The sequence below is a fragment of the Perca fluviatilis genome, chromosome 21 (assembly GCF_010015445.1).
Source record: "Perca fluviatilis chromosome 21, GENO_Pfluv_1.0, whole genome shotgun sequence".
In the NCBI taxonomy this organism is placed as follows: Eukaryota; Metazoa; Chordata; class Actinopteri; order Perciformes; family Percidae; genus Perca; species Perca fluviatilis.
The window spans coordinates 11,766,338-11,794,009 of NC_053132.1; the positions used below are offsets into that span (position 1 = coordinate 11,766,338).

Here is a 27,672-nt window from a genome sequence, read left to right on the forward strand (position 1 = left end):
TGTTTTTAACAGCTAGTAAAAATTGCTTTATTTTAATAATACTTGCATTATTGACTACTCCCTGCCGTTATATTAAGGTTGTGCACGTTTTGTGTAAAGGGAGTGAGCAACAACAATGATCGCACATTTATCAATGTATGTTAAAATGCACTACAGCTGCATTTCAATTGTGCAAAGCCAGTATGACTAGAAACTGTCTGGCAGCTGGTTACAAGCACATTTGTGTCAAATTGAGGTATCTTATCTATGCCATCCATGTACTGGCAAATGCACAGTGCAGCCTTAAAGTGTTCAGCTTATCTCTTGTAGACTTAAGTAATAGTTCTGCAAATTCTATTCTAGTTTATTTCATGCTACGTGGAGCATCAGATTGATGTTTCCCATATTTGACAATTCAATGAGTTCTGACAGTTAAGAGGATATAAAGTATTTGGATGGTATTTTAGTTTTGTACTGCTTTGACATGTTACTTGAAATACCTCAATGCAGTAAACCCTTCCTACTGGATATGAAAACACTGCTGGGCACCAGCCTTTATCAGCCAGGGTCACAGTAAGTGGTGAGTTCCAGTGTCCTGCATTGTACTCAGTGCCTCTGATTGAGGATCATGTCCACAGCCTGAGCCAGATTGTCCACAGTGCCGTCAGCCATCACCGTTGAGTTCCTCTCGTCACTGGGCCTGAGGGAGGAGAGGCAAAAGTACATGCTTGAGGACACGCAGCACGGGAAGAAACAGGAACAAACACACAAAGGCTCGGTAAACAGCAGTTTGATGCTATCAGCCACATCGACAAAACTGAATGTACAAAGCTTGAAAAGAAACCAAGCAGAATTACTCTACAGGCTGTCTTGTTTAAGCTTGAGGGGAAGGGTTTGGTAATATAAAGGGTTTATGTCCTCTCAGAGTGATCATAAGAGCGTATTCATTAACAACAATAACATATCTTTGCGCTTAAGGTGGCTGTCTAGCTGCTTGCCAAAAGCCCCTGTATGGTTACGCATGTTTTTTGTCTCTATCACCAGCTGTCACACTGTGTTCCAGACTTTTTTAATTTATCTACAGGCTACTAAAACAGACCAACTGGGGACTTGAACGAGAAAATGCTTATTCCAAAAATACCCAGTTTCTTAAAATAAAACCAAGAAAATAATTTGGAGACTGAGGCCAGTGCTTTCCAACCTGGGGGTGGGACCGACAGAGGAGGCAGTTGGAAGATACTGTTAATGTAAAAGGTTGTAACAGAGAGACAAACATATTTCTGCTATGCAAAATGAAAATGAAAAAAAAAAAAAAAAAAAAAAAACTACAGTGATGGATGCATATATGGCTGTTTAATCAGCTGGTAGGGGTAAGGTGATCCATTTGGTGTGGCACCAGGCCCAGGCCGGCATGTAGGACCTTTCTTCTCCACATCACATCAAAAGATGGCGACGCCCCCTTCATTCATCTGCAGGACTGCCCAGGACTCATTTAAGTGGTGCCTATAGATCCCCCCCCCCCCTCCCCGGGCTGCCTCGGCCAGGCTCTGTGTGTTGCCTCTGTTCCCAAGTCACGGGTTGGAGCTCCAGATGGGGAGGCTTTGTCTGGCCCTGGGTGTGCGGCACACACCACTATTAATCCTGCCCTCTGAGAGCTTGCAGAGGGACCATGGCAAATATTTGTGAGCCGCCCAAGTGCAGCGTCAGAAAGAAGAGGCCAGTGGTGGGGGGTGAGGAGAGGTGTTGAATACTGAAGCCACAGTGAATACGGGGAAGCGGTGCCATGTGTTTACGTATGTCTATCAGCCACTAGCGCTTGGGTTATGTGAGCTGGGTCGCTAATGGTCCGGGTGTTATGTCTCCTGTGCTGTATTTCTCCCACACCCTCTTTTGCCCGAGGACTGATTGAGTTCACACACGCACGTACAGGCACGAACACACAAGCGAGTTAGTCACATGGCTCTTATGTTTCAAGCAGCGAAGCCAACAGCACAAGTCTTTCCAACCTGATGCTCCCATGGCCTGCGCCTTTTAGATATGCATGCGTGTGTGTGTGTATGTATTCATTTAGCTGCTTTCCTACCATCACCATGAATAATGAAGGAGTAACCAGGTCAATGTGACCATGCAAAATTCAGCACAATGCAGCTAGTGTTACAGATGAGGTAATGTGCTGCTCGCTGCGTGTCCTTTAGGTCAATGCAATATCAATACACACTATGAGACAAGTTTGGTTCCTGAGCCGACGGACACTGCACAGCCTTCACCTAACGGGGAGGTCAGCTATTAGGTAGGAGGTGGGAAGCAGCCAAGAGTTTAGTTCAACACAGCTGCTGCCATGCTGAGAGACCAAAAAACTTCACCAGAATGTTAGTAAGTGATCACAAGGTTTGGATTTTTTTTTTACAAACAATTCGAAGACGCAACTTTGGATCTGGGAACCGGCAAGGGACACTCTTCACTATTTCTTCACATTTTATACACTAAATTAATCGATTAGAAATAAATGACGAGCTTCATTGAGTGAAGCCCTTACCTTTGGTTCTGTACCACTGTCACCTATCAAATCAGTCAACAAGTAATCCGAATTATTATTCCATGTGCTTAAAAAAAAAAAAACTGGTAATACTGTACACCTGTGATCCCCTACAGCAGCTATGACATGACAGTTGATTTAACAGTTTGAGAAATGGGTATTGTGTATATACTGCTCAGGCAATATAAGATTATAGCGGCTTAGAGTGTCTTTTGGGTAGAAATATAACATGATACATGGCTCTATAAAAACATGGATACATTTTTATTAAGGACAGGCCGTGCCTCCATAAAATGAAAGTGGATACAAATTACTCATACAGGAGAGTACTTGTGCATGAAAGTCAGCTGTGCGTCAAAGAGAGAGATGAGGTATGATACATTAATATAGGAAAATGGGGGGTGTTTAACATAAGGAGACAGGTTCTTCTTCATTTCATTGTGAATGTAGCTGACTGTGGGGTGAAAGGCATGACAACCTTCCCATCGGTTAATGCGGTTAACACACTAGCACATACACAGAGGTGCATGCAGAAGGAAGCAAAACTGTCACACAGCCAATTTCGATTTACACTTCTCTCAAGTAAGTATGATACAGTGCAGATAAGGTCTGAGATGTATAGTAATGAAGTAGAACTACTTCACTACTGTACCTAAGTACTAAAAGGCTGTATCTGTACTCTGCTGGAGTATTATTTTTTCCTCGTAATTTACTTGAGTACATATTTTCGATGAGTTTTATACTTTTACTCCGATACATTTTTTATGTGCTGCATCGTTACTCGTTACAACCAATTTACTCGCAATTTTGACCAATCACTGCAACTTTTCCACAAATTTGACCAATAACCGGAGTTTCCCGTGACTTCAACCAATCCCAGCAGTCCCATGTGCCAGGCTTTGTATCAGTATGTGACTCTGAGAGCCAATGACCAAGCGGGAGTGAATTCATTTCCTTGTTTCTGACATGAAGACAAGACGTGTGCGACTCGAACATCTCACATTTACCAACAAAACGTACAGTGAAAGACCCTAACCCCTGTGCAAAACATTTCAGATCGTCCTGCCAACCTGTATACATTTTAACATCAATGTACGCTGTGACGTTTTTTCACTGCTGTTTCAATCCCGTCGGCTCTCTGCAGAGCGTGCACGCACACACACACACACACACACACACACACACACACACACACACACACACACACACACACACACACACACACACACACACACACACACACACACACACACACACACACACACACACACACACACACACACACACACACACACACACACACACACACACACGATGACCTAAATTGAGCACAGCTACGCAGTGCAATGATAAGTTAAAGTCCAATAAGTACTTTATCAAACCGTATGAATGTGTGTCCCAGGCCAGGATAGGAAATTAACTAACAATGTAAAGATCAACAAGCCACTGACACATATGTTCAAATTTGATTCATTCAATAAATAATTTTTTTTGTCTTAAATCCACCAGCCATTTTCATATTATACCAACATTTGCAGCCTCCTAGGCCTTTTTGGTAATGTTACTAGGAAAACTCAGCCCTGAGTAATTTTATTCTCCCCAAAACAAGTTTCCTTTTTATTTTTAAAGTATACAACAAAATTTGAAATCATATAAACAATATGATATTCAAACTTTTGACTGCTTTCTTTAATAACTACATAACACAATACTTTTACTTTCAGTACTTGAGTAGTGCATTTTAAAATAAACTACTTGCAACACTTAAGTACAAAAAATGTTGAATACTTTAGTACTTCCACTTAAGTGTGGTGCTTGAAGAGCTGTTCAACTTCTACTTAAGTCACTTTTTTGATAGAGCACTTGTACTTTTACTCAAATCTGGGTCTCTAGTACTTTATACATGTCTGGATAATGTATACATGAGGGCAGAGATGAAAAGTTCAACCGGAGCCAACAGTGCATGACACTGAAGGCCCGTTCACATTGTACGTGCAAACGGCAGCGCTGCGCTATGAAACCCATTATTGTCAATGGCTTGCGCGCGCAAGAACTGGTTTGCTGCTGCGCTGAGCAAAGCGCAGCGCAAGCGGCATCTTGCGGCATCTTGCGGCTAGCCGCTCTTGCACGTCAACATGGTTCAACTTTGACCGCGGCACGCGCAAGAGCGGCCGCGGTGCGCTGTGACGTGCATTCAGGTGTCTGAAAAAAAAACAGAAAAAAAGTAAACACCGAATACACGTGGATCCACAAACGGAACACGGACGAGAGGTTGATTTGGGCTGTCAGCGATCTCCCAGAGCTGTACACACAGTTCGACGTCGTACAGAGACCTCGGACGCAAAACTATGCTGTGGTGCATATTTCCACAATAATAGGCATGCCAGATGTGTAGCTTATTGTAGCCTCCTAATTTAAATCATTCAGGTTTGTTTTAGCTATGTGAAATCAACATGGACATGTCTTCACTAAAAACAGTGAGTGCATTTCTTAAAACAATTGGTGTAAACGGCACCGCATAGTGACTGACCTGCAAAAGCGTGTATTTAGATTTAAATCTTTTATGTGTCCAAAGCAAGTATTTATACCCATGACCCAATCAAACTGACAGGTCCTTACGCCATCGTTTATACCAATATAGTGAAACTGCTTTGTGTTGTTGTCCATATTTAACAGTTCACTCTGTAAGTATAGTGCAATGAACAATGCACATGAAAGGGAGCACTATTCCCTATGCGACACATTATTGTCATCTCTGATCTGAGAAATGTGCCAAAGCAACTGAGAAGAAGTGTACTGTTGTGAGCTGCGAAAACCAAATACCAAGTTGATATACAGCTCCATACAGGTATTTGTAGGATATATTTGTATGTTTATATGAAGTAAAATATGTTTGGACTGATTGACACAAGTCATGTTCGTTTTCATTGTAGTTCACATATACTGTAGGTATTTAGGTATATGGCCGTTACACAGAATAACTACCCCTTTCCAAGTGTGTAAGCTCCAGTTTTGGAGGAATTAATTGCACATATGCATTAAACAGTGTTTTCCAGAGTATGAATGAATGATGATGAATGTATGAATTCAGGCTCATGGCTTAGCTTTATTATACCCAACTGCAATAACTGCAGACAAGGATACGACACTGACAAATGCAAGGGGGCATGCAACTAAGTTGTCATGATGTTTTTTCCTCTGCGTAGAATCCTCTGCCAGAAATGAATAAAAAATTTAACACCCCAAGTTTTTTGTAATGTGTGCCGTCACCTGGCTATGCAGTGAGGAATTAACATTTATGAGAGCTACGACAACGCTGAAAGGAAAAGAGTTAGCCTGCCAGCAAGAGACGGAAAAACACTCAAGCCAGTTCACTGTGTAGAAGTATGCCTTGCCAAAGTATTTTTTTCATACCACACTAGTGAAGGAAACCATCAGCCAAAACAGTGCCTTCTCTCACACTAAAGCAGATTATATAACCATAACCCGAATGAGAACACAACCTGACGAGAACTATAGCCTTTATGTTAAGCCAAGCCTTGTGGGTGAGATAAGATACTAACACAAGACAAAGCTTTCTCCCCTCACCCTGAGGGGGGAAGACAATGTGTGTAGCTGCATGTATTTTCTGCTGCTCGGTGGCGTTGCAGGAGTCTTGGCCTTGAGGGTAAGAATGTGATCACAGCTTGACTGGCTCAGTTATAAACAAAAGGTCACAGGAGATTTTGATGGCGTATCAGAAGGAGTGGAAGAGAAAAAGAAGACAACTGCAGCCAGTTGAGATGTTCCAGCCTGGTTTTATCATTATCCACTTCAGCTTTTCCTCTCTTTTGTCTTCTACCTGATTTTTACAGAACCGCTACAAGACACAAGATAAGTCCCTTGAAATAATACAGCTGCAACCTCTTATGAAAAACAGCCCAACTGAACTGGGGAAACCACCATGTTATGTGCATGTTATGGCAACAGAGGTGACAGATGCTAAGCCGGTGTCTCCACATCCTCTGAGTTTGTGGCCATGCAGCAGCCGTTATCTCTTTACACTACCGAGGGCTGTATAATGTTGAGTCACGATCAGCAAACAGCTGCGGTATGGTTTCACACTTTACACAGCTTAACGGTTCTTTCCAATCAAGCAGGACACAAAGGGGTTTCCCTGTTCGCCGCATAAAGAGGCACTTTTTTCCATCCCGTAGCTCTCTGAAAATCTCCTGTGAGTACCAGTGATGAGTGTGTGTGTGTGTGTGTGTGTGTGTGTGTGTGTGTGTGTGTGTGTGTGTGTGTGTGTGTGTGTGTGTGTGTGTGTGAGAGAGAGAGACAAAAGAGAGAGAGAGTATCCTGAACTGTCAAACACACCCACTGGAAAGTTTCTGTCCTTCCCAACCACAAACCTATTTGGGGCTAACAAACAGGACGTAAACCATTAACCTTTGCTTTCTGTCTCTCAGAGACACTAAAAGCACTATGCTAGTGTTTTTGCATCTTCTTAACTGCAATATTGTATACATTATAGATCATAGTTTTACATTGCTGCTGTGTAGTATTAGATTTTCTGAATTTTTGGTACTGCCTTTCGAGCAGCCATTCATTTCCATATATGAAAATCAAGTACCAAAGTCTTGAAGCATCCTCTTGATCAGTGGTTCCCTAGCTTTTCTGTCAGATAGACCCTAGTCTCGCATATCCAGATCTTCCTCCACAGCGCTGCGCTAGTCCACACAGAACTCCGGGATAGGAGAAAAACGTGCTCTGGTTTATGGGCATTTCTTTAAACCAATCACAATCATCTTGGGTGGCGCTAAGCACCGGACACAATAATGGTGCCACTGCAAAATAGCCTCGAGAAGGAACTTGTTTAGGTGGAACGTATATGTTCAAAAGTTGTTTTAGTCATGCAACAGACAACTCCGATTGGACAGATAGTCTAGTTAGCTGTCTGGATTTACCCTGCAGAGATCGGAGGGGCAGTTAACCATAGTCCATCGTCGATATGGACTAGATGGACCATCACTTGCAACATGTTTATGTGTTACAACTGACTCAGAGCGATCTTACGGTTTATTGTAAATTGACTAAAGATCAGCATCATAAAATTTGTAATCCTATTTGGCTGTTCATTTTTCCTCCTTAACAAAAATATGTGGATGCATATTTTAATCTTTAAATTTTTGTTTTGTTTAGTTGAGCTTTCCACATACCTCCAGGAAAATGCAGAAGTACACCCTTGTTGGGAATCACTGCGCTAGATGTGTAATCCATCAGTCGGTCTTATTTTTCTGTCACAGTTCCATTATTGTTGTGTTAATTCAGTACAGGGAAGAAAAGTCTGAAATGCAATAATACCATGGAACCAAAATGTCACCTTATGAGAAAAATAAACGCAGGTTTAACATTGACTGAGATGGATTACACAACTCAAGCAAGTTTCAAGATTGCACTGATAGATGTGCATGTAAAACATGAATACAAACCAGTGGCTGGCTGGAAGGTATGAAAAATGCATTGAACAATCTGAAACAGTGTTATGATTTGCAAAATTGTTAGTTTTATGTAAAGGAAACAGTTTGTAGTAAACATGTAAAATTACTGGTGTGGTCCTTTTTGCACTGATCTCTATAGGTTGAAAGGTATAAGTCTGTTGAACCTTTGATCACACCCAACATCACATCTAGGTGTGGTCTGTGGTGTACACCCAACTTTGAATATCACAAGGTGTGAAATGAACACGTAATTACCGCCTTATTATGGAACCCACGCAACTTCTAGGCAAGACCCGCCCTTCAATAGCATTCACACACTACTATTGGCCAGGTGTCCTTACGCAAGGTAATGTAACCCGATTTGTTCAGGTCCTATCCCCTGACCAATCGGCTATCCTAACCTTAACCACTTAAGGTTAATGCCTAACCCCAACCAACTGAGCTACTTCGTAGGGCGGGACTTGCCTAGAAGTTACGTGGGATCCATAATAACGCATAATTACCACTAGCTGGCAACGCTAGGGGTGGGGGACGATACAGCATAGTATTGTGATATTTTCCGTGGCAATACTGTATTGATACATGGATGCCATCGATCTTTTATTATATAAATTGCACATGATAATTTAACCTTTTAGTACTAGAATAATAAAATATATACTTTTTTTAGCCCACTCTCATTTTGCAGCAATACAATTGAAGTGAGATGAACAACAGATAATAGGAACATAATTTGAAGTTGTAAAAAAGGTAATAAATTGCAATAAATCTCAGAATATTGCAATATGTTTAAAATCACAATAATATCGTATTATGACATAAGTATCGTGATAATAAGGTATTGTGGAGACTCTGGTGATTCCCACCGCTAGGAAACGCTAGCAAGCTTATTTGCCTGGGTACAGTAATCTTTTAATATATATTTTAATATATAGATAACTAAACAAGTTTATTTTTTTGTCTGCAGATTGATTTTCATAATGTTAGAAATATTAATGTAAATCAATGGCTGGAAAGGAAGAATACCTTAAACATGGTTCACTAATGAAAAGAAATGTGTGTGGAGCTTAACAGACCTCCATAGCCTGCTCCTCATCTCTGCTTGAGGCCAGCAGCTCGAGGCCACATTAACTGCCCCTAACGTCTGAATACAGAATTGTCGGTGGTCCAAGTAGCATTTTGGGTAGTCTGGATCAACGACGGCTCATTTACTGGATAGTTCGGGCATCATTGGAAGTTCCGCCGGATGTCCCTCACTTTCTGCTTTCTTTGAGTTTACTTTAACTTGAACATTAACCAGAAACTAGAGCAACGTTACACGCTGAAAATGGCACGTTTTGAAGAAACTGTGGATCGTGCAATAAGGCATCCCTGCTTTGTTTGTTCGGGGAATGATTGTATAAATTTACAAAGAATATGTTGACAGCATTTACACTCTCTAATTTTTTTCTCCTATCCAGGAGTGTCTGCTCCTGTTGCCAGACCTTCCTCTGTAGCGCTGTGGAAATAGATCTGCCAACGCGAGACTTCATTTTGGGTAATGGAGGTAACATGGAATGCAAAAGACAATATCTCTGGTTCTGCTGCATTGATTTTGATTTTATTTTTTAAAGTATATATCGTGAGTCCCACAATGTTATAGATGTGCAACGCTAAATCCGTGGACTAGTTTAGGAAAATAGGAAGCGATGCAGCAGTAACGTTGTGGACGGCTAGCAGAAACAAACCTTCAGCAGAAATGGATAAAGAAAGGGGCCTTTTCAGTTTTACACACACACACACACACACACACACACACACACACACACACACACACACACACACACACACACACACACACACACACACACACACACACACACACACACACACACACACACACACACACACACACACACACACACACACACACACACACACACACACACTTTTTGAGCATACAGTACCTTTGAGGTTATTCTGGAGAATATTGTACATTCAAAACTTGAAAGTACATTTAGAAGATGTGTGATTAATTTGCGATTATTCACAAGGTAACTATTTACCTGATGAGAATATTCTTTATTTGACCAAATGTTTTACAAAAGTATACTCCCTTCATTCTTTCACAGCTGTCCAGCCAGCAGTGTGCTCAATATGCAGAGCTTCATGTGACCCAGATCTAACCACACTCTTTTCATCAGCTATTATGTTATTATTAGCAGTGCCGCTGATGACTTGCTGAGCCTTCCGGTGTGTGAGGTGTGTGTGTGTGTGTGTGTGTGTGTGTGTGTGTGTGTGTGTGTGTGTGTGTGTGTGTGTGTCTATACCTACATTATATCTCACTGTGTAGGAGTCTGAGACTGCTAGCGGTGAGGGATGGCTGAGTCACCTGCTTCTGGTACAGAAAATGCAAACACACGTGCAACACCACACGCACGCACGCACGCACGCACGCACGCACGCCATCCATTAGGAGAAAAAATGGCTCCATCAGAAACCAGGCAAGGGCCCAAGTCCCCCCAGCCAAGCAGCTTGTCTATTGGTAACTGCAAGAGGGATTGGATCCCCATTGAAAGGACTAAGGGCCTGTGTTCATGTATTTAAGAGGCAGTGCTATGTTTCAGCCTGCCATCTGTAGGCTTTAGCTCTCCGATTTTCTCTCACTCCTTTTCTTTCCTTCTCTTTCTATCTCTCTCACGGGTGGAAAAGTACCTTTGAGAGGCTCAGTGGCCGAGGCCCGGCCAGCTCCTTTGTCTCCCCGTGGGAGTCTGGTCTCACTGTGAAAAAAGCTCAGGTTAATTATTAATATCTCATTGACTTATAACGGACGGCAGGCTTTAGAGGAGCCTGCAGGCAGGGGAAGCTGTCACCCCGGGGTGGTGAGAGATGGTAGGCCAGCCTTGGGCACCCACTCAAATCTGTACTCAGTATGTGGTGCCCTGTTATGTTCTGATCACATGTCTATCTCATCCAAACAGAAGGTTCAAAATGCAACTTGAATAAATGAGAAAACAAGAGGTTGTCGATTTAGCTGGGGACGAGTCTCACTTCACCCCTTCTACTCTCATTTTAGCTTGGTTGTACTGTTGTGCACATATTGATCTCTAGGTGACATGTGATCATGGTGAACTAAAATGACCTCTTCTCTGTTACCTCATGGGTTTGAAAGGTGTTGTAGCTTGTTCCATTGCAAATGCAAGCAGCTTTGATCAACCTGGGTCCACAGGAGTTACAATGGATTTCAACGTTGACCCAGTTATTAAAGTTTTGCCTTTGCTATCACAAGCAGCTGTTTATCTTTGCACACAATTATGTTTAACATTGTTTGCGATGAAAGTGAAAGGCTAATCATGCTAGCAACAAATCAAATGGCTAAATATGGCTGTATATGAAAGCCGTTCTTCGGCTAAATATAACTGTGTTTAGTCATATTTGGCTAGATGTGACTAGATATGTCCTTATTTATATTTGGCAAAACACAGTAGAGAAGTAGATTATTCTGCAGTGGTGGTTTGAGAAGTTTCTATGGACATTTTGGACTCTTTTGCCATGAGTCTTGGTCATTCACCATTGAAATCCATTGCAACTGTTGTGAATCCAAGTTGATGACAGATGCTGTCCTCTGTGAGCAAGCAAGCCTACAGGCAGTGAAGGTCTCAAAACTCATGTTTCCACTGGAATATTCTATTAAAAGCAAAGAAATGTGAATGTTAATGTTCGGAACGGAGAAATAAAGGCAAACAAGACAAAGCAGTGTTGGATCTCAAGCCAAGAACAGAGTGCTGGCTGAATGAGGAAATCCTTCCCAGAATTGATTGTGTTTACATTCCTCACAAAGTTGCCGATTCCGATCCATGGGATGAAAACATAGATTAGACTCAAAGTTAATAGACTGTATGAAATTATGTTAAATGCTGCCATTAAACACAAAACCGATGTAATCCAGCCTAAATGTTTAAAGTAAAGAGAATTTAAGAAAACTTAACTTAAATATGCATATGCACTTAAGTTTATTCATTGTGAAAAGTGGAATTGCTGAAGCAGTCCAATAGGTGTTGAAAAGAGCAACCCGCCCACCACTCGGAAACAATAATGGATGAGGTGGGAGCATGCAGCTAGGAAAGAGATCCAACCAACCAACAAAACCCAGCTTCCATGTGTTATCTGTTAAAAAGAAGGGACATCCAGCAGTGAAAATGGAAACCTTATGCAACATGTATTTTCCTATTTCACCATGTAAACATCCTGACAAAGGCCCTGCTGCTGACTGAGAAAGGAGATGCAGGAAACCGTGAGAGGCTGGTCAGTAATTAGTGGACAGGACTGAAATAAGTTCATGAATTCATTTACATAGATGAGTATGTATACTGTTTATATAGTCTCTGCTGCTCTGGGCCTACAGTGTTTTACCTTGGAAACAGCAACAACAAACCTAAATACTGTTGACACCGTTTACCACAGAACAAACGAAACCCAACGGGTCACCGTGCTCTTGATTTCAGTTCCTCTGATGATCCGAGGGGACTTGGAAACAAAAGAGGGTCCCTGCAGATTCTGCTTCAGTTCAAAAGGCCATATCCTGCACATAGTATGGTTCACTGGATTAGAGTAAAGGGTCTCTGTGGTGGCGCAGAGGCAAACTAACCTCAATGACACATTCTGAAATGCTATAGCTGTCAAGTTGACAATCTTAAGCTCACAACCCACACCCTCAGCAGAGAAGAGTGAAATGAGATAACTTCACTTCCTTCCCACACAGACAAAACTAATGTGCTAAAAAGCAGTTGACAGGACAGGGTGTGGGACTGTGCTGTTGTACTAGACACTATAAAAATGCTTGCACACTCGTCTCCAGAGAAAAACAGTTCACAAAAGGTCAAGACAGAGCAAAATTACAGAGAAAGTGCAACTCCAGCATAACTTGCTCAGACACGATGGCACATTAAATCCAGTTCTAAAGAACTGGATTGTGGAGGTGTGCTCCAAAAAGAGAATTAAAGGCTTTATCACAGGTGAAAAGAAATGTCATTATCATCTAGGTGATGCATAGAAACAAGGCCTTGAAATATGATTAAGTCACAAACGTTACAGACGATCACTCCCTGTCCGATGGGTACACACTTGAAACCGCGTACATTATCATAGCCATTGAGGCTATGGGACACCAGTGGATGACTGAAAGATAAGCTAGGCTGAAATACAGTATGTACCTGAGAGCCATCCCAGGGGCAGCGCTCAGTTTATAAAAGGAGATTAAGCTGCAACCACAGCCATGCACAGTCCCCCTGCCAAGGTTCAGTGTCACAGATCTGCAAAGGACAAAGCCCATCCATAAACCTAACACTGCTGGGCTGCGTTCAGTCTAATGTTTGTTCAATTCACAGGATAGGAGATCTAAAAGGCCGTTTATGTCATAGGGGGAGAGCATCACCTTTCTGTCTACACACATAGTGCAGTGAAATGGTCACACTTTTCCATGAACACTGTCAACTGTCAATCTTTCAACCTGTATATTTATTCAGGGTGGAGAATTGCTAACTCTCTTTTGCATTAAGCGCCCTGTGTAAACCGAACCCCCCACACACAGACACAGACACACACAGACACACACAGACACACACAGACACACACAGACACACACACACACACACACAACTAGTGTTAGCCTTCTTATCTTGTTTGCACTAACACAAACAAAGAAAGCAGAAACTGGAAAAGAAGATAAAAACAGACCTTGTACCAGCTATTTAAAAAAAATAAAATTAAATCACATTTTTATTGCATGTATTAAAAGATTTAAATGCAGCATATCTGCAATATATTCCAGGTTTTAACATTAAAAACCTCCAGAACAAGCTAGTACCGTAGTTGGATTTTTAGACGTTATGTTAAAGCAACAATGCATAGTACATCTTGCTAGAATGACATTCAAATTATTGAATGCAAATTATTGATGTACAAGTTAGAGCTTGTGGCCACTTGAGATGTGAGAATACAATTAAACCTATTTTGACACAATATTGTGATTCAAGATTTACTGAACAAATCCTGACCACTATATTACTGTATATTAAGCTGATAGCGAAGATCTTTCCACTGTGAGAGCTGTAAGTCGCTCTTATAATCCGGTTGCTCAGGCTGATGGGTCATTTGCTTTCCTAATGAGCAGAGCTTCCTTCTATTCGCTGCACTGATAATGGCTTTATTTGCATGACTTCATTACGGGGACCAGTGGAAATCTGCTCGGGATATCCCCACTAACAACCACTCACCCAGTTAGCTCAGTCTGGGTTGCTGGGAGGGGAGGGACTTGGCCCATGGTGGACACTGGTGACCGATTCATCTGGACCTGACCTGAACTAGATTGATAGAGACAATTTTACAGTTTATTGCGGTCAGGAAGTCTGTATTATGGCATCAAACCACATCCTTTTTACTATTATTCCACAAACGTCTCAGACCTGCTGGTTCTGAATACTATGATTACAGGAGTAGCAGTTACAGTGATAGCTAGGACTATTTGCATACCGACCATCTGGTGAGAACTGTGTGTTCTAACTGATGTTACTGTGCACAATACTGCATGTGTGCATACATGCGTGTTTTTGCATTAGTACAACAGCTTCATTGATAAGATGTGTGCTAACCACTGTACTGTAGTTAATGTTACAGAGTTACAGAGAGTACACACACAGCAGTCATAACTCACCTTTCATCAGTCTAGGTTTGTTGTCAGACTCAGCTGTGCTTTAAGCTGAATGCTAACACGATCGTGCTTATATTTGCCTAACATTCCCATTGTATCGTCCCAACAACCAGAGGTCTAGCCAGCCTCTTTGTTGTAAGTTTCAGTCAGAGATATCAGGAAATTTCTGACAGCTACATCTCTCCATTAGCGAGTGTCAACAAACCATGAGCAAAATGGCTGCAAATATAACCATTGCTGACAATAACTTTTGAAGAAAATCAAAAATTAACACTAATTTAGCAATCTATTTAGCTAATTAAAAAAAAGAGCTATTGTTTGTTTATCTTTGGTTTCACTTCTTAATGAGCACTAACATGATATCAAATAGCTCATATCATAAAGCAGCTGTTTTTTGTTTCTTTTTGTTGTTTTTGTTTTTTGACATGCACAAATAAGTGACAGGTACCATAAGATTTTTCTTCTTCGTGTTCCTTTTTTTTCCATTCATGCATGTTATGAATGAATGAATGAATGAATGAATGAATGAATGAAGATTTACTAATAGCTAATTTAGGTTTTTCCTACATTCATCTGGTGTGACTACAGGGATAGCAATGGTGGGTCCAACTCTAGCTCACCCAGCGACCCATGGCCCTTCGCTGTGTGTCATCCCTTCTCTCCATCTCCCCACTTTTTCATATCTACCTGTACTATCTAATGAAATAACCACCCAAAAAAAATTCTTAAAAAAAAAAAAACATAGCAATGGACTTATTTTGCAATGATGCACAAAAGCTCCCAAGTGGGAATAACACGGCAACAATGTGGCATGAATGCAGCATTAAAAACTAACCCTGGTAAGTTGCCTTGTTCTCTAACATTCTAATGTTACTTGCAGCACAAAACAAATTAAAAATACTGAAGGAAAACTAATCTGCATGGTAATCACAGGGCGAACCCCCTACAATGCTTGCTTCCTGTTGCGTCCCTCAGTGACGGTCGCAGACAGCAAGGGCACGAACCAGGGTGCGGTTTCGGTACCACCGGGGACTAGTTCTCTCTGGAGATGTTCAATTTGGCTCGGCCTGCTTGGAAAACAGTTTCCCAACACTCACATTAGCAGTCGAACGTTGGCCACAGGGAGAGGTTTACTATGTAAACCTTTTTGAAGATGGTTGCTGCTGTGTGAAAATGTTTGCTGTGCACTTTCTGCCAGATTCCAACGGGAATCCAGTGACTGCTTCCTCTAACTCATTGGCCCTCATTCAAAATACCTATTAATACTATGTTAGTATCTGACACTCACTACACGGTTTTCTCGGTGGCAGAATTACAAATGTCAATACTGAGGGTGAGTGAAATCAAAAGCCTGAAATTGAACTTCTTTGATTATGACAGCTACACGGAGAAACCGACAGCGTGCCTAGGCCTAAAGGTTCAGAAACTCGTCAGCTAGCAGCACCAATTAAACTGGTTTACAAATAGTGCATGAAGGAAAAAGCATGGTGTTAACGTGCTTTTATGAAGCTTCAAAGCACTTGAAGATAAGAGAACAGAAACAAGAACCAGTCAAGGCCACAGGCCGCATGAGATGACTATTTAAAAGTGTGAGCCACAGGACAGAGAAAAGGACAGCATCCTCGTAAGCTGACTGCTCTTCCAGTGTCCTAACAGTTTGACCATTAAGATGGAGAAATACAGCTGCTGTTAGCTGTGTTAGGAAACATATTCGACATATGCGATGATATGCCACAGTTGTGTTTACAAAAATAATCTTAAAAAAAATAAAAATAAAAGGATAGCAATGGACGTACTGTATTTTGCAATGATGTGTGAAAGCTCCCAAGTGGGAATTACACAGCAACATCATGGCATGAATGCAGCATTAAACTAACCCTGGCAATTTGGCTTGTTCTCTGCCAAACATGCTCATGTTAGCTGGTGTAAGTGCTCAAAATGGTCAACAATATAAATGAGAAAACATCAGTTTGAAGATTAGGCAAACAAGACTAAAAACCTGACTAAGCATTTGGTACTGATTTTCAATATGTGACGGTTTTAGATATCCTGTGGTATGGACAGAACTCTGTATTTAGGTACTGAGATTTGATTTGCAGCTTAAACGTTTTGACTACCATTCAACACATAACTACAGAGCTGAAAGGCTGAGCAGTGGTTGGACTAGAGCGCAGTGTTGGCGGATTGTTCCCATGCAGCTGATCAACATCAGCAGTCAGATCTCCATACTCCCAATTTCCAACCACTTTTTGGTGTAGGCCCCTCTTTGCAAACCTGTTCTACATTAAAGAGCTGTGGGTCCTCTCGCTCCCCTGAGGGAAGGGCACTGACTTTCGCTCATTATTTAAGAACAAGGGAAAGTTGATTGCAAGCAGAACACTCCCCTTTTTTTTTTTAAAATTACCCCTATATTACGCCTATAGTCTCAGAGACAGAGATTGCTGATGGGCACTGTAATATCACTTTGCTTTGTCCCCTGTATGACAGGAAAAAGTACAGTGAGCAGTTACATGTGTAAACCTAGGATAACATGCATTAAATTTACTTAAACCTGGAATCCTTAAATATTATGCATTTTTCCCTTTTTCGAACAGAATTAAGACTGATTTCACAAAGGTGAACGCACACTATGTACCATCTGACTTGACCAAGTATCTCAAATCATCTATTTTAATAAGATAGCAGATAAGCATATAGTGAAAACATAAAGAAGTTTCAGATCTAAATTAGGTTTAAAAGAATGTATGCAGTCCTTGCTGAGTAACACTATGTCCAGTCAAAAGCTTTTTAAAATAAGCTGATATGATTAGATTTGTCTGCGATTTGTATCTTTTCCCCTTCCTGTCTTGTCACCAGGCCTGGGGTATTTGAAGCAGTCTTTTTTTCCAAGTCTGGTGGGAACTGGAGGCCTGCGCAGCATCTGGTTGACTTGGAAACAGCTGTGTTTTCACAGATCTGACTGAGGGTTTATAGCTGCTCCCAGCAAGCCTGGGTTCACTGGGCCTGTTTGGCTAAATAACGTTAAATCTCACGTCTGCTGCTCACTCACAGTCCCATGGAAAGAGTGTTACTGTCACCGTTTCTCCTCTTGTTCTCAGGAAATGTATACAGTATAGTCTAATACGTCTGGTGAAAGATCTGGGATATTATGATGTGTCTATGTTAAAGGAGTAAATTACAGCTGACTTTAGAGCCATAAATTCTAAATCGATCATTACATTTTAGTTCTTGTTACTGGCTGTGTTTCAGAGGCAAAATACAAGTGTTCTGTTAATACTGACACAGAAACCTACCAAAAATAAGAGACTAAAAAATTGACCAAGTGATGATATAACTTCAACACCTTGAATCCAGTCCTGAAAATGTAACGTTGGGCTTGATTAACACTACAGTGTACACTACATCATTTTCTAATAACTTTCTGTTTGCCTGTGTATGCACGTGTTTCGCCACATAAACTCCATTCACCAATCAGTACATAAATCTCGACTGCCACAGCTGAAACACAACACGTTGTGTAACGAAATACAGATTCCACATATGTTCCTCAGCGGGAAACAACCCCTTATTTCAACCAGTTGCTCTCTCCTCACAAAAAAAACAAAACAAAAAAAAAACTGGATGAGCAGTGATATAATTTAATCTGCTTTATCCTGTATTTAGTTGAGTATATCAGACATTGTTCAGAGTGTTAGCACACTGGAGCTGAACTGAGCTGCTGGTACAAGATTGTGAAGTCACATAAACCACATGGATTCTGGCCAGAAAAAGTTCAATCTCCTACAGTATACTTATGGCGCTTTTCCAATACATAGTACCTGCTTGACTCGCCTCAACTCTACTCTTCTCCCCTCCCCTTTTTTGGTTTTCCATTACGAAAAAAGTACCTGGTACCTGCCAACAGGTACTTTTTTTTAGTACCACCTCAGTCGAGGTTCCAAGCGAACTGAGGCGATACCAAAAGGTGACGTGAAAGCGACAGAGGGGGGGGGGTGTCCTGAACAAACCCGCCATTTTTAAATAGGGTGTTTTTTTTTGCTGCCTCCAGCTTCATTTGAAACAAAATTTGTCTTCTGGCTGCGGCAACAACAACCCCCCTTTGACATTCTGTGTGTGTGTCGCGTTAGGTCACGGCAGTTTACTGCGGCGGCGCTATGATGACCAGCCACGCTGAGGCAGTAATAAAATCTGCAATGGAAAAGGGACGCACAGTGCGTCGAGGTGAGTAGAGTCGAGGCGAGTCGAGCAGGTACCATGTAATGGAAAAACGGCATTAAACACTGCCTACTGCATACTGCTGCTGAACTCACATACAGACACAGATATGTAGGTTACACACGCGCATGCACATACATGCCAGCAACATACACAAAAGACATCAAAAGGTGAAACACACACTCACATGATGCCGACATACACACACAAAAATAACTCTGCACAGACAGAGGACAGGTTTTACAGTGAGTGACTGTGCTCTTATGGTGCGTTCTTTTTGTCCACCGAAGTCGTTTTCCGAGTTGTTTTCCGGAGTTACGACCCGGAAGTTGCAAAAAGAACGCCCCCGAGGTCGTATTTACGACTCGTCAAGTCGTCTGAACTCAGAAGACCCCGAGCTCACTTTCAAAGATGGCTACGTCGTGCATCACACGTAGTAAACATTGTGGTTTTCTACAATTTTAAGCACTTTTGTCTTTGTTGTAACCAAATGAAGAAGTCGTACACATAGCGCTGTATACTGCTACCTATAGGCATGTCGCTACAGTCTTATTATGAGTTAAATACCGCCTAATTAGTTATTTTTTAGCTTGTGCAGCTGAAATTGGCTAGAGACGCTCGGTTGGTATATGACAACAATGGCTTTAAGCCGAGTCTTGAGCAGAAAGCAGAGCAGTAGCCTAACGTTAACGTTAACCGAAACGTAATTTTCATGTATCAAACTGTGAAATATATGTGTGTAATATGTCAATAACTGGGTGAATAGAATCCTAAATGTTACTAAAAATGTTACAAAAATCCATCTTTTCTCCAACTCGTAGTATTGTGTGACAAAAAGAATGCAACAACCCGCGGTTATTCGTTTTTCAACACGGATGTGACGTCACGCTCGAGCTACTAGTCGCGATTACAAGACAAAAAGAACGCACCATTAGTACAGGATTAGACCCGACTGATGCTCAAGCTGATTACTCAGCGTTCCTGCATGCCAATTTGCAGCAGGGTGCTCCTTTGACTAATCGGTGATTTGTAGCCAAACAAAATGGTAACACTATCATGGGAGAGCAGGGGTGCATTTATTTTGTTGTGTTCGGTTCTTTTAAGAACTGGTCTGCTCCATGATGTTACCAGACTAGCTCTGCTGACTGGCATTTGCTTCAAGTACCACGAGTTCGGGCTGAACTTGGAAACACTTTCTTAAAATCAACTCAATAGTGCCGTTCGGACAATTTAGAAATCTGGTTTTAAACCTGCAAACTTCTACTTGTTAACGGCTTTACATAATTGTATTTTCTTTTGCATCCCTATTATCCTAACATAGTTATCAAATAATTTTCCAATTCTGAATGTTTTATTGTCTTTCTATATTTCTTATGATTGTACTTTCTGTTTGTATTGTTAAAGTCAGACATTTAGTTGTAATATTAAGAGTATTTTCATATTGTCGTATTGATACTTTTACTTAATTAAAGGATCTGAATACTTCCACTACTGCTTCACAGTAATTGGGGGAAAATAAAAGCTATGAAAAAAAGGTTCTTAGGACCAGCACCGCAGGTGTAAAACATAAAAAAGGTTCAGGATTCTCCTCCTATTTCCATAAATATTTCTTAATTACACTTACAAAACCTAGAGCTAAGGTAGTATTACATACAGAAAAAAAACCCATTAAAAACACCAGTTACTGCATGACTTTGAACCTACATTATAATGTAGAAGCATATATGTGATGTAATGTGTAGTTCCATAACTCCTACTCCCAGTCACTTTTCTCTTTCCGTCAAGCCATTAAGTACCACATATAGCTTCTAAAATAATCAACCATATGTTTCTGTAATTACACCATAAGAAAGGCGCCACAGTAATCTCCAGATTTGGGATCATAAATCCTTCGGCGACTATGACCTTGCAGGCGAGTCGCATTCAACATGTGGGGAGAATAATATTTTTGGGGGACTCTCAATCAAATAAACAAATCTGGAGGACTAGAGAATGAGGTGGTTGTTATGGAGGAAAGTGATTTACAATGGTATGAAGGTGCCCTCTTCTGGCAAACATCTGAATAGATTTTTTATTCAGATTTACCATATGGTCAGACTAGTTTCAAAATATATAGAAAATGTGGAAAGGTTTTTAAGATGCATTTCTTATGTTACTTGGATACTTTCCTTTAAAAAACAAATATTTAAAATATGGCTATGCAGCATGATTTGTGTGTTTTTTATGTTACCAAGTAAGAAAGTAATTTTATTTTTTATCTCCAGGCATAAAAACCCAGATTAAGCCAGTGAACAAGCCGGCATTGATCCGATATCTCACTCAAGGATACTTCAGCAGGGCACCCACTGACATGGATAGTTTGACTAACCAATAGAGGCGCCTGTTGCCCAGCGGTGGCCAATAAGATGTCATCTTTAAGTGTGCTAGACTGTGTCGAGGAAACCATAATTGACTATTAAGAGCTTTTGTGTTTTCAGGAAATCCCTAGTCTGGATCAACGAAAGTACATTTCCAGTATAATTGCCTGACATCTGTCGCATGCAGATGTCTTTGCGCTTCAGCTCTCTGTGTGTTGCCATTCTTAAACTCCCTTTGCTTCGGGGAACAACAACAAACTTCGAGCTAGCAAGCTACATGCTAAAAACTGGCAAGTTTTGAAGACAATTTGGACCGTGCAATAAGACAGGCCTGCTTGGTTCTTGCAGGGAATGATTGTAAAGATAGACAAAGAATACAAAGACACAAAGAATATGTTTACAGCATTTACCATCCAATATGGACGTTTTGGGACTGATTGGCGGGGATTGCTATGGACAAAGTATACACAGCTATACACTGGTAGGAGCAAATGATGTTTGACCATGTATCCAGCGGTTATTATTTTTTCCTCCTATGCTAGAATGTATGTGGTGTAGCCAGACCTACACAGTGCTGTGGAGATAGGTCTGGATATGCGAGACTAGGACATCACTGACCTGTATTTCCCAGTCCTGACTTGTACGCCTTTCATTCCACAGTGTTGGGCCCCACCCACATCATTCACCAGATCATCCCCAATCATCAGTGCCTGCAAGAGAGGAGGGAGATGGAAAAAGAAAGAGGACATTAGAAATTAGTTCAGGATTTTTTTTTTCATTTTAGGTGGAGTTACAAAAATGTAAAATAAGAACGGACTTATCTGCCTATTTGCAGTCTAAAACCATGGCAACATCACTTGTAAATGTGTTATTATAAGATAATGGATGCATAGGACATAAACCCTTGATTGCTAAAGGGGTTGAGGTTTAAAACATTTGGATATACTCACTGTATATCTTTATTTCGTCAAGAGTACCAGTACACATCTCATTTTGTTCCTGCTTCCTACCTAATCATCAGCACTTGGCAGATCCATTTCAGCCTCCCCTCCGGTTTCCTCGTGTTTATTTTTTAAACGTCATAGCTATCCTCTTTGCTGACCAGGAGTGTGTTGTTACACAAGCATGAGTTTGCACCATTGCCTATTAGAGTGAAAAATGTGATTTCTGAAATAAACTGTAAAAAATTGAATTCTCTAACTGAGGTCCAGCAGGTTGTTCTCTGATAGGAATACAACTTCTGATTAGAGAAGGTATTCTCAAGAGTTTGGTAATTCCTATGGAAAGGAATAATTATAGTTAGTTTTATTTTTGAAAGCCTGTGTGAGTAATAGAAGGTGGTGAAAAGAGCAGCAGATGTAACTGTGGATAGAGATATATATATATATATATATATATATATATATATATATATATATATATATATAAGTGAAAGACAAGAAATCCCAAGAAAAGAGCGAGGCTTAGGCTGAGATAAACCCAGCTTTCTCAGTGTGCCAACTGCCAGGTCCAAAAATAGATAAGCTTAGAAAGATTGCAGCACATTCTTTATACTTGGGATACACTGCGATGAGCAGATACCAGGGATAGACATTAAACACATGTTCAAGCACCGGTTGATTAAAAAAAAAAGAAAAAAGAGTGACAATGCAAGAGTGGACAACTGAACAGGCAGCGCTTTGCTCTGTGATAGGTTCCAGCATGAGTCTTCCTCTTCCTGTTGCCGGTAGCTAAATGTATTAAGTTAACAATTAGGTGTGTTGAGGTAATTAGTTTATTATGTAACAGGTATGATGCTTAAAAAGGAAGTGTGTGGAGCGTTAACAGTTCAGGACTGATGTGTATATACTGATGAGGGAAAACACATCAACAGGTGGCTGCTGTGAATGGGGTGCAAACCAGGTGTGAAACGAATAAACATCTTAAACAGTAAAGGCCTTAAGCATAATCTGCCCAACATACTGGACAGTAGGGGCGGGGGGAAACAATCGATACAGCATAGTATCTCGATATTTTCTGTGGCAATACTGTATTGAGAGAGAGAGAAAAAAAAAAAAAAAAAAAAGGAGAGAGAGAGATATATATATATATATATATATAAGAATATTGCACTATGTTTAAAATCGCAATAATATTATATCATGACATAAGTATCGTGATGATATTGTATGGTGAGGCCTATGGTGATTCCCACCCCTACTGGACAGTCAGTCTATGGGCAGGAATGTGGCCAACCAGCAGGATTTGTCAGCCTGATTAAAATCATTCAACTTCATTTTCTGGTTTGTATGTAGGGGAGAACTGTAAAAATATGAGTCACTAAACAAAATCTGTGTGCTTGGTTCACTGACACTTCTTAGGTCCCTAGGAAGTGTTATGTCATGTTGCTTCTCTTTCTCCTAAAAATATTAGATTTTCCATCTAAATACACGATTGCAGATGCTCGCTGGTGCATATTTGCCTCAGAGGGGGCCGCTGCGACATCCAAGTGTGGCGACATAAAGTGCACGCTATCTATGAAAACTGGCCATCCCAATCACTACTCCCTCAATAAGCGGAAACAAAACAGAGTAAAAGCATAGAATAATCCCTGCAGCAAAGCTAAACATTTAACGGTTTGACCTAGATAAAAGAACTGAAGTAAGAGCCTACATTATTATAGTACTCTCTGTTGTTACGTACCTCATGCGGTTGAAGCCCCATGTCATTGAGAACACTCTGGAAGAATGTTGGGGATGGCTTTCCAACTACTTCAGCCTTTAAATCACAGGCATACTGGGGAGATCAAAAAGTTAACAATAAGCAGTCGTTGTTCACATGTACAGAACTGCTGTTCTTAATAAATGTGTCAATGCAAATGATTAACCTACTGTACCTCCAGAGCCTTCATATACACCCCAACATCCAGTTTCAAACCATCTGTCTCCTTGTAGTACCTCCTATGAAGAGAGTAAAACCTCACAAATATTTTGTTTGACATTATTTTATATTGTGCTTATTACTTTAATAAAGCAATATAGTGATGATTATAGAGAGTCTTACCCTTGGCCCAAAGAGAACAGCATTGGATTCTCCATGCCTATAAGGACACTGAATGCCTCGTTTAGGTTCTGGTAGGAAAATTGTTCAGCTGCGTCTCCAATCACCACACAGTTTGGGTTGGTCTTGTCAACACTGTCAAACTCAGGGAGAAGTCCTGCAGAAAAGTAAACATTAATACTTGTTTGGGTTGGGTCATTTAAAGGATAAATCTAGTGATATTTATATGTTCTTTTGGGCATTTTTAGGCCTTTATTTGACAGGACAGCTGAAGACATGAAAGGGGAGAGAGGGTGGAATGACATGCAGCAAAGAGCCGCAGGTCGGAGTTGAACCCGGGCCCGCTGCATCAAGGAGTAAACCGCGCCCGCTCTACCAACTGAGCTATCTGGGCGCCCATATTTATATGTTTTATACTGTCAACAAATCCCATGAGAAGACCAAAACCAGCAAGTATAAATCCGTATAGCAAAAAATTGATGTAGTTTATCCTTCTGTGCCATAGATCTCTATTGTTGTCCAAAAACTATTAATACATCAATAAGCCACCACAATGCCTGATGTTTTATTACAGTTAACATGGAAACTGTAAAGTTTATAGAGTCTATCCCACATACACAGTCCTGCTGCTGGAAATAATTATTGGTGCACAAAATTTACTTTAACTATTGTGCTGTTCAAAGAAAAGGATTTAGATTTAATTAAACTATACATTTGTAAATCGTTTTTCCAAGATTTATGTCTTCAGTAAGAACCAATGGGCGTGGCTGGGAAAGTTGTTAGTATTGTTCGGTGTTAGCTGTTGGGGTTAGACCCCAGTTGCCAGTAGAGGGAGTCCACATGATTTTGGGGAATGACTTGGCAGGTAGTAAGGTGTGGGCGGATGGCAAAATGAACATCTTTAAGAAGCAAGTTTCAGTACTCCCTGTAAAGGTATCTCCAGATTGCAACTGTGTCTCAGGAGGTTTTTCCAGGTTGTGCTGTTACCCGCTCTGCCTTTTGCAAGGAGGATGCGGGGAAAATGTTTGTTGGTGGTCTCAGCTGGGAAACGAGCAAGAAGGATCTTAAAGATTACTTCACTACATTTGGCGAGGTGACAGATTGCACCATGAAGATGGATCAGCGGACAGGTCGGTCAAGAGGCTTTGGCTTCATTCTCTTTAAAGATGCAGCCAGTGTAGAAAAGGTTCTTGAACAGAAGGAGCACAGGCTAGATGGCAGAGAGATCGACCCAAAGAAAGCCATGGCCATGAAGAAGGATCCAGTCAAGATCTTTGTGGGAGGCCTTAACCCGGACACCTCAAAGGAAGTCATTCAAGAGTACTTTGGATCCTTTGGAGAGGTTGAGACCATTGAGCTTCCACAAGATCCAAGGACAGAAAAGAGGAGGGGATTCGTATTCATCACATATAAAGAAGAGACTCCTGTCAAGAAGGTTATGGAGAAGAAATGCCACAATGTCAGTGGAAGGAAGTGTGAGATTAAAATAGCCCAGCCCAAAGAGGTCTAGCAGCAGCAGCAGCAGCAGTATGGCGGCCGTGGATACGGAGGACGCAGCAGGGGCCGTGGAGGCCAGGGCCAGAACTGGAATCAACCTGGATACAACCAGAACTATGGCTACAGACAGTCAGCCAGGGGACACGGGGCGACTGCTAGGAATCGGATTGATTTTTTTTTTTTTTTTGGGGAACTTTGGATTGTTTGGACTAGGTTGGGCCAAATTTTGGGCTGAGGGTGGGACCCTCATTTTAAGGGGGGATGTTACGACCCCGCCTCTGCAGTGCAGCGGTGGTTCCTCCTGCAGGCAGAGGAGGGTCGTTAGTGATTGGAGCCACCTGGGCTCAGGGTATTTAAGCTGCTTCTAACCACTCTTCTCTCTCTCTGCTCCTCCAGGTATGAACCTGTTTCGTTTGTTCCTTTATAGTTTTACTTAGTTTCCACTCAGTCATTTACACCCATACAGATTCACTCATCCATGCACTTTACATTATGACATTTTCACACCTCATTCCTTTTTTCTTTGTTTAAAGTTAATAGTTCTGATTTACAATAAAGTATGTTTTTGATTGGCCTATACTTGTTGTTGGTGTCATTTCTTTGCCACAGGCCATGAACCGGTTTGTGACAGTATTAAGAGAGAAACATAAGCATTAGGTTTTTTGTCTTTTCATAATATTTGTGAACAAAAGCCTTATCCTTAAACACCACTTCTAAGGAATTGTTTGTTAAAATAATGTGTTTACAGTTCTGCTGTGTCACACATTGTGCATGCTACATTCGAACAAAGTGTTTGCTTATTGGATTCTTGACAATACAAATTTAGGCTTTACAGCCATTTACTGTATGTGCATTCCTGGAACACATTCAACTAACAAGTGCCCCGAAAACTCTGGTTTAAGTGGACAAAATGTCATGCAAATTAATGTTTTTAAATGCACTATGTATTAGGTTAGACACTGAGAATAAATGTAATACGTCGTGACAATTTAAAGAATTACCATCATACACCAGCAGGTGAGGCCGTAAAGCCCTCTCCTTCAGGACAGCTACGGCTGCAGGAGCAGGAGAGAAGACCTCAGACACGGAGATGTCAAAGCCCAGTCTTTGGAGCTTGGCTACAAACTTCTCTCTGGTGGCCTGGGTCTCATTGGTGCAGAAGCGCAGCTGCAGGTCAGATGCCTTCAGTCTTTAAAAGGGATGAGGGTTAGCTTGGCACAGCGCTTTGAGTAGTCGTTAAGACTAGAAAAGCGCTATATAAATACAGTCCATTTACATAGCTTGTTGCAACAGTGACACTGAGATTAAGACAGCTCTCACGTTTGTTTAAATATGCAGCATTGGTTTAATCATACACAGAGCCTTTGAGTCTTGCAAGGAAGTGCTAGTACACGTTAGCAGCACAGTGAACCGTGTGCTTTGCTCCATATAACGTTAGGTATGCTGAACATACAAGTAACGTTAGCTAAAAACATCTCGTTAGCTACATATTCACTCACTTTTTCACAGCTTCAATCGAACCAGGAATGGCAACCCCGTCGCCCTCCCCGCTCTCATATAAAACACCACACATGTCCAATATGACACCTTTCAAACTCTTCGAACAGCCTGGCCAGCCCGTGTCAGCCATGACGAAATTGTAGCCTCCAAGCGCATGCGCGCAAAGCGAAACACACACTTGTGATTCAACTCATATCGTACATATTAATTTAAACGTATTTATAATACCAGAGCGAGAATCTATTAAAAAATGCATAGTGAGTCACTGAAATGCTGCAGTGTTATAAGCTCACTTTTATAAATACTAGCAATGGCATCAACTGACAGAACACTGTGGCCTGGTCGCAGTTTCAATTCGTGATGATTGTGATCAGTTAAGCT

The 27,672-nt window shown here is 41.1% G+C and overlaps 2 protein-coding genes across 2 annotated transcripts; one reads left to right on the forward strand and one right to left on the reverse strand.

The window, feature by feature from the left end:
- On the reverse strand, positions 1 to 27,453 carry LOC120551789 (phospholysine phosphohistidine inorganic pyrophosphate phosphatase). The gene is made up of 7 exons (XM_039789370.1): positions 27,291 to 27,453; positions 26,793 to 26,980; positions 24,298 to 24,451; positions 24,131 to 24,194; positions 23,938 to 24,030; positions 21,874 to 21,965; positions 1 to 679 (listed from the first exon to the last, which is right to left on the reverse strand). The coding sequence occupies exons 1-7, from the start codon at positions 27,419 to 27,421 to the stop codon at positions 586 to 588; spliced, it is 816 nt and encodes a 271-aa protein (XP_039645304.1). The 5' UTR covers positions 27,422 to 27,453; the 3' UTR covers positions 1 to 585.
- Positions 25,050 to 26,362, forward strand: LOC120551790 (heterogeneous nuclear ribonucleoprotein A/B-like). The gene has a single exon (XM_039789371.1). It carries the CDS (start codon positions 25,316 to 25,318, stop codon positions 25,802 to 25,804), a length of 489 nt encoding a protein of 162 aa, XP_039645305.1. The 5' UTR covers positions 25,050 to 25,315; the 3' UTR covers positions 25,805 to 26,362.
- Positions 27,454 to 27,672: the final 219 nt, after the last annotated feature.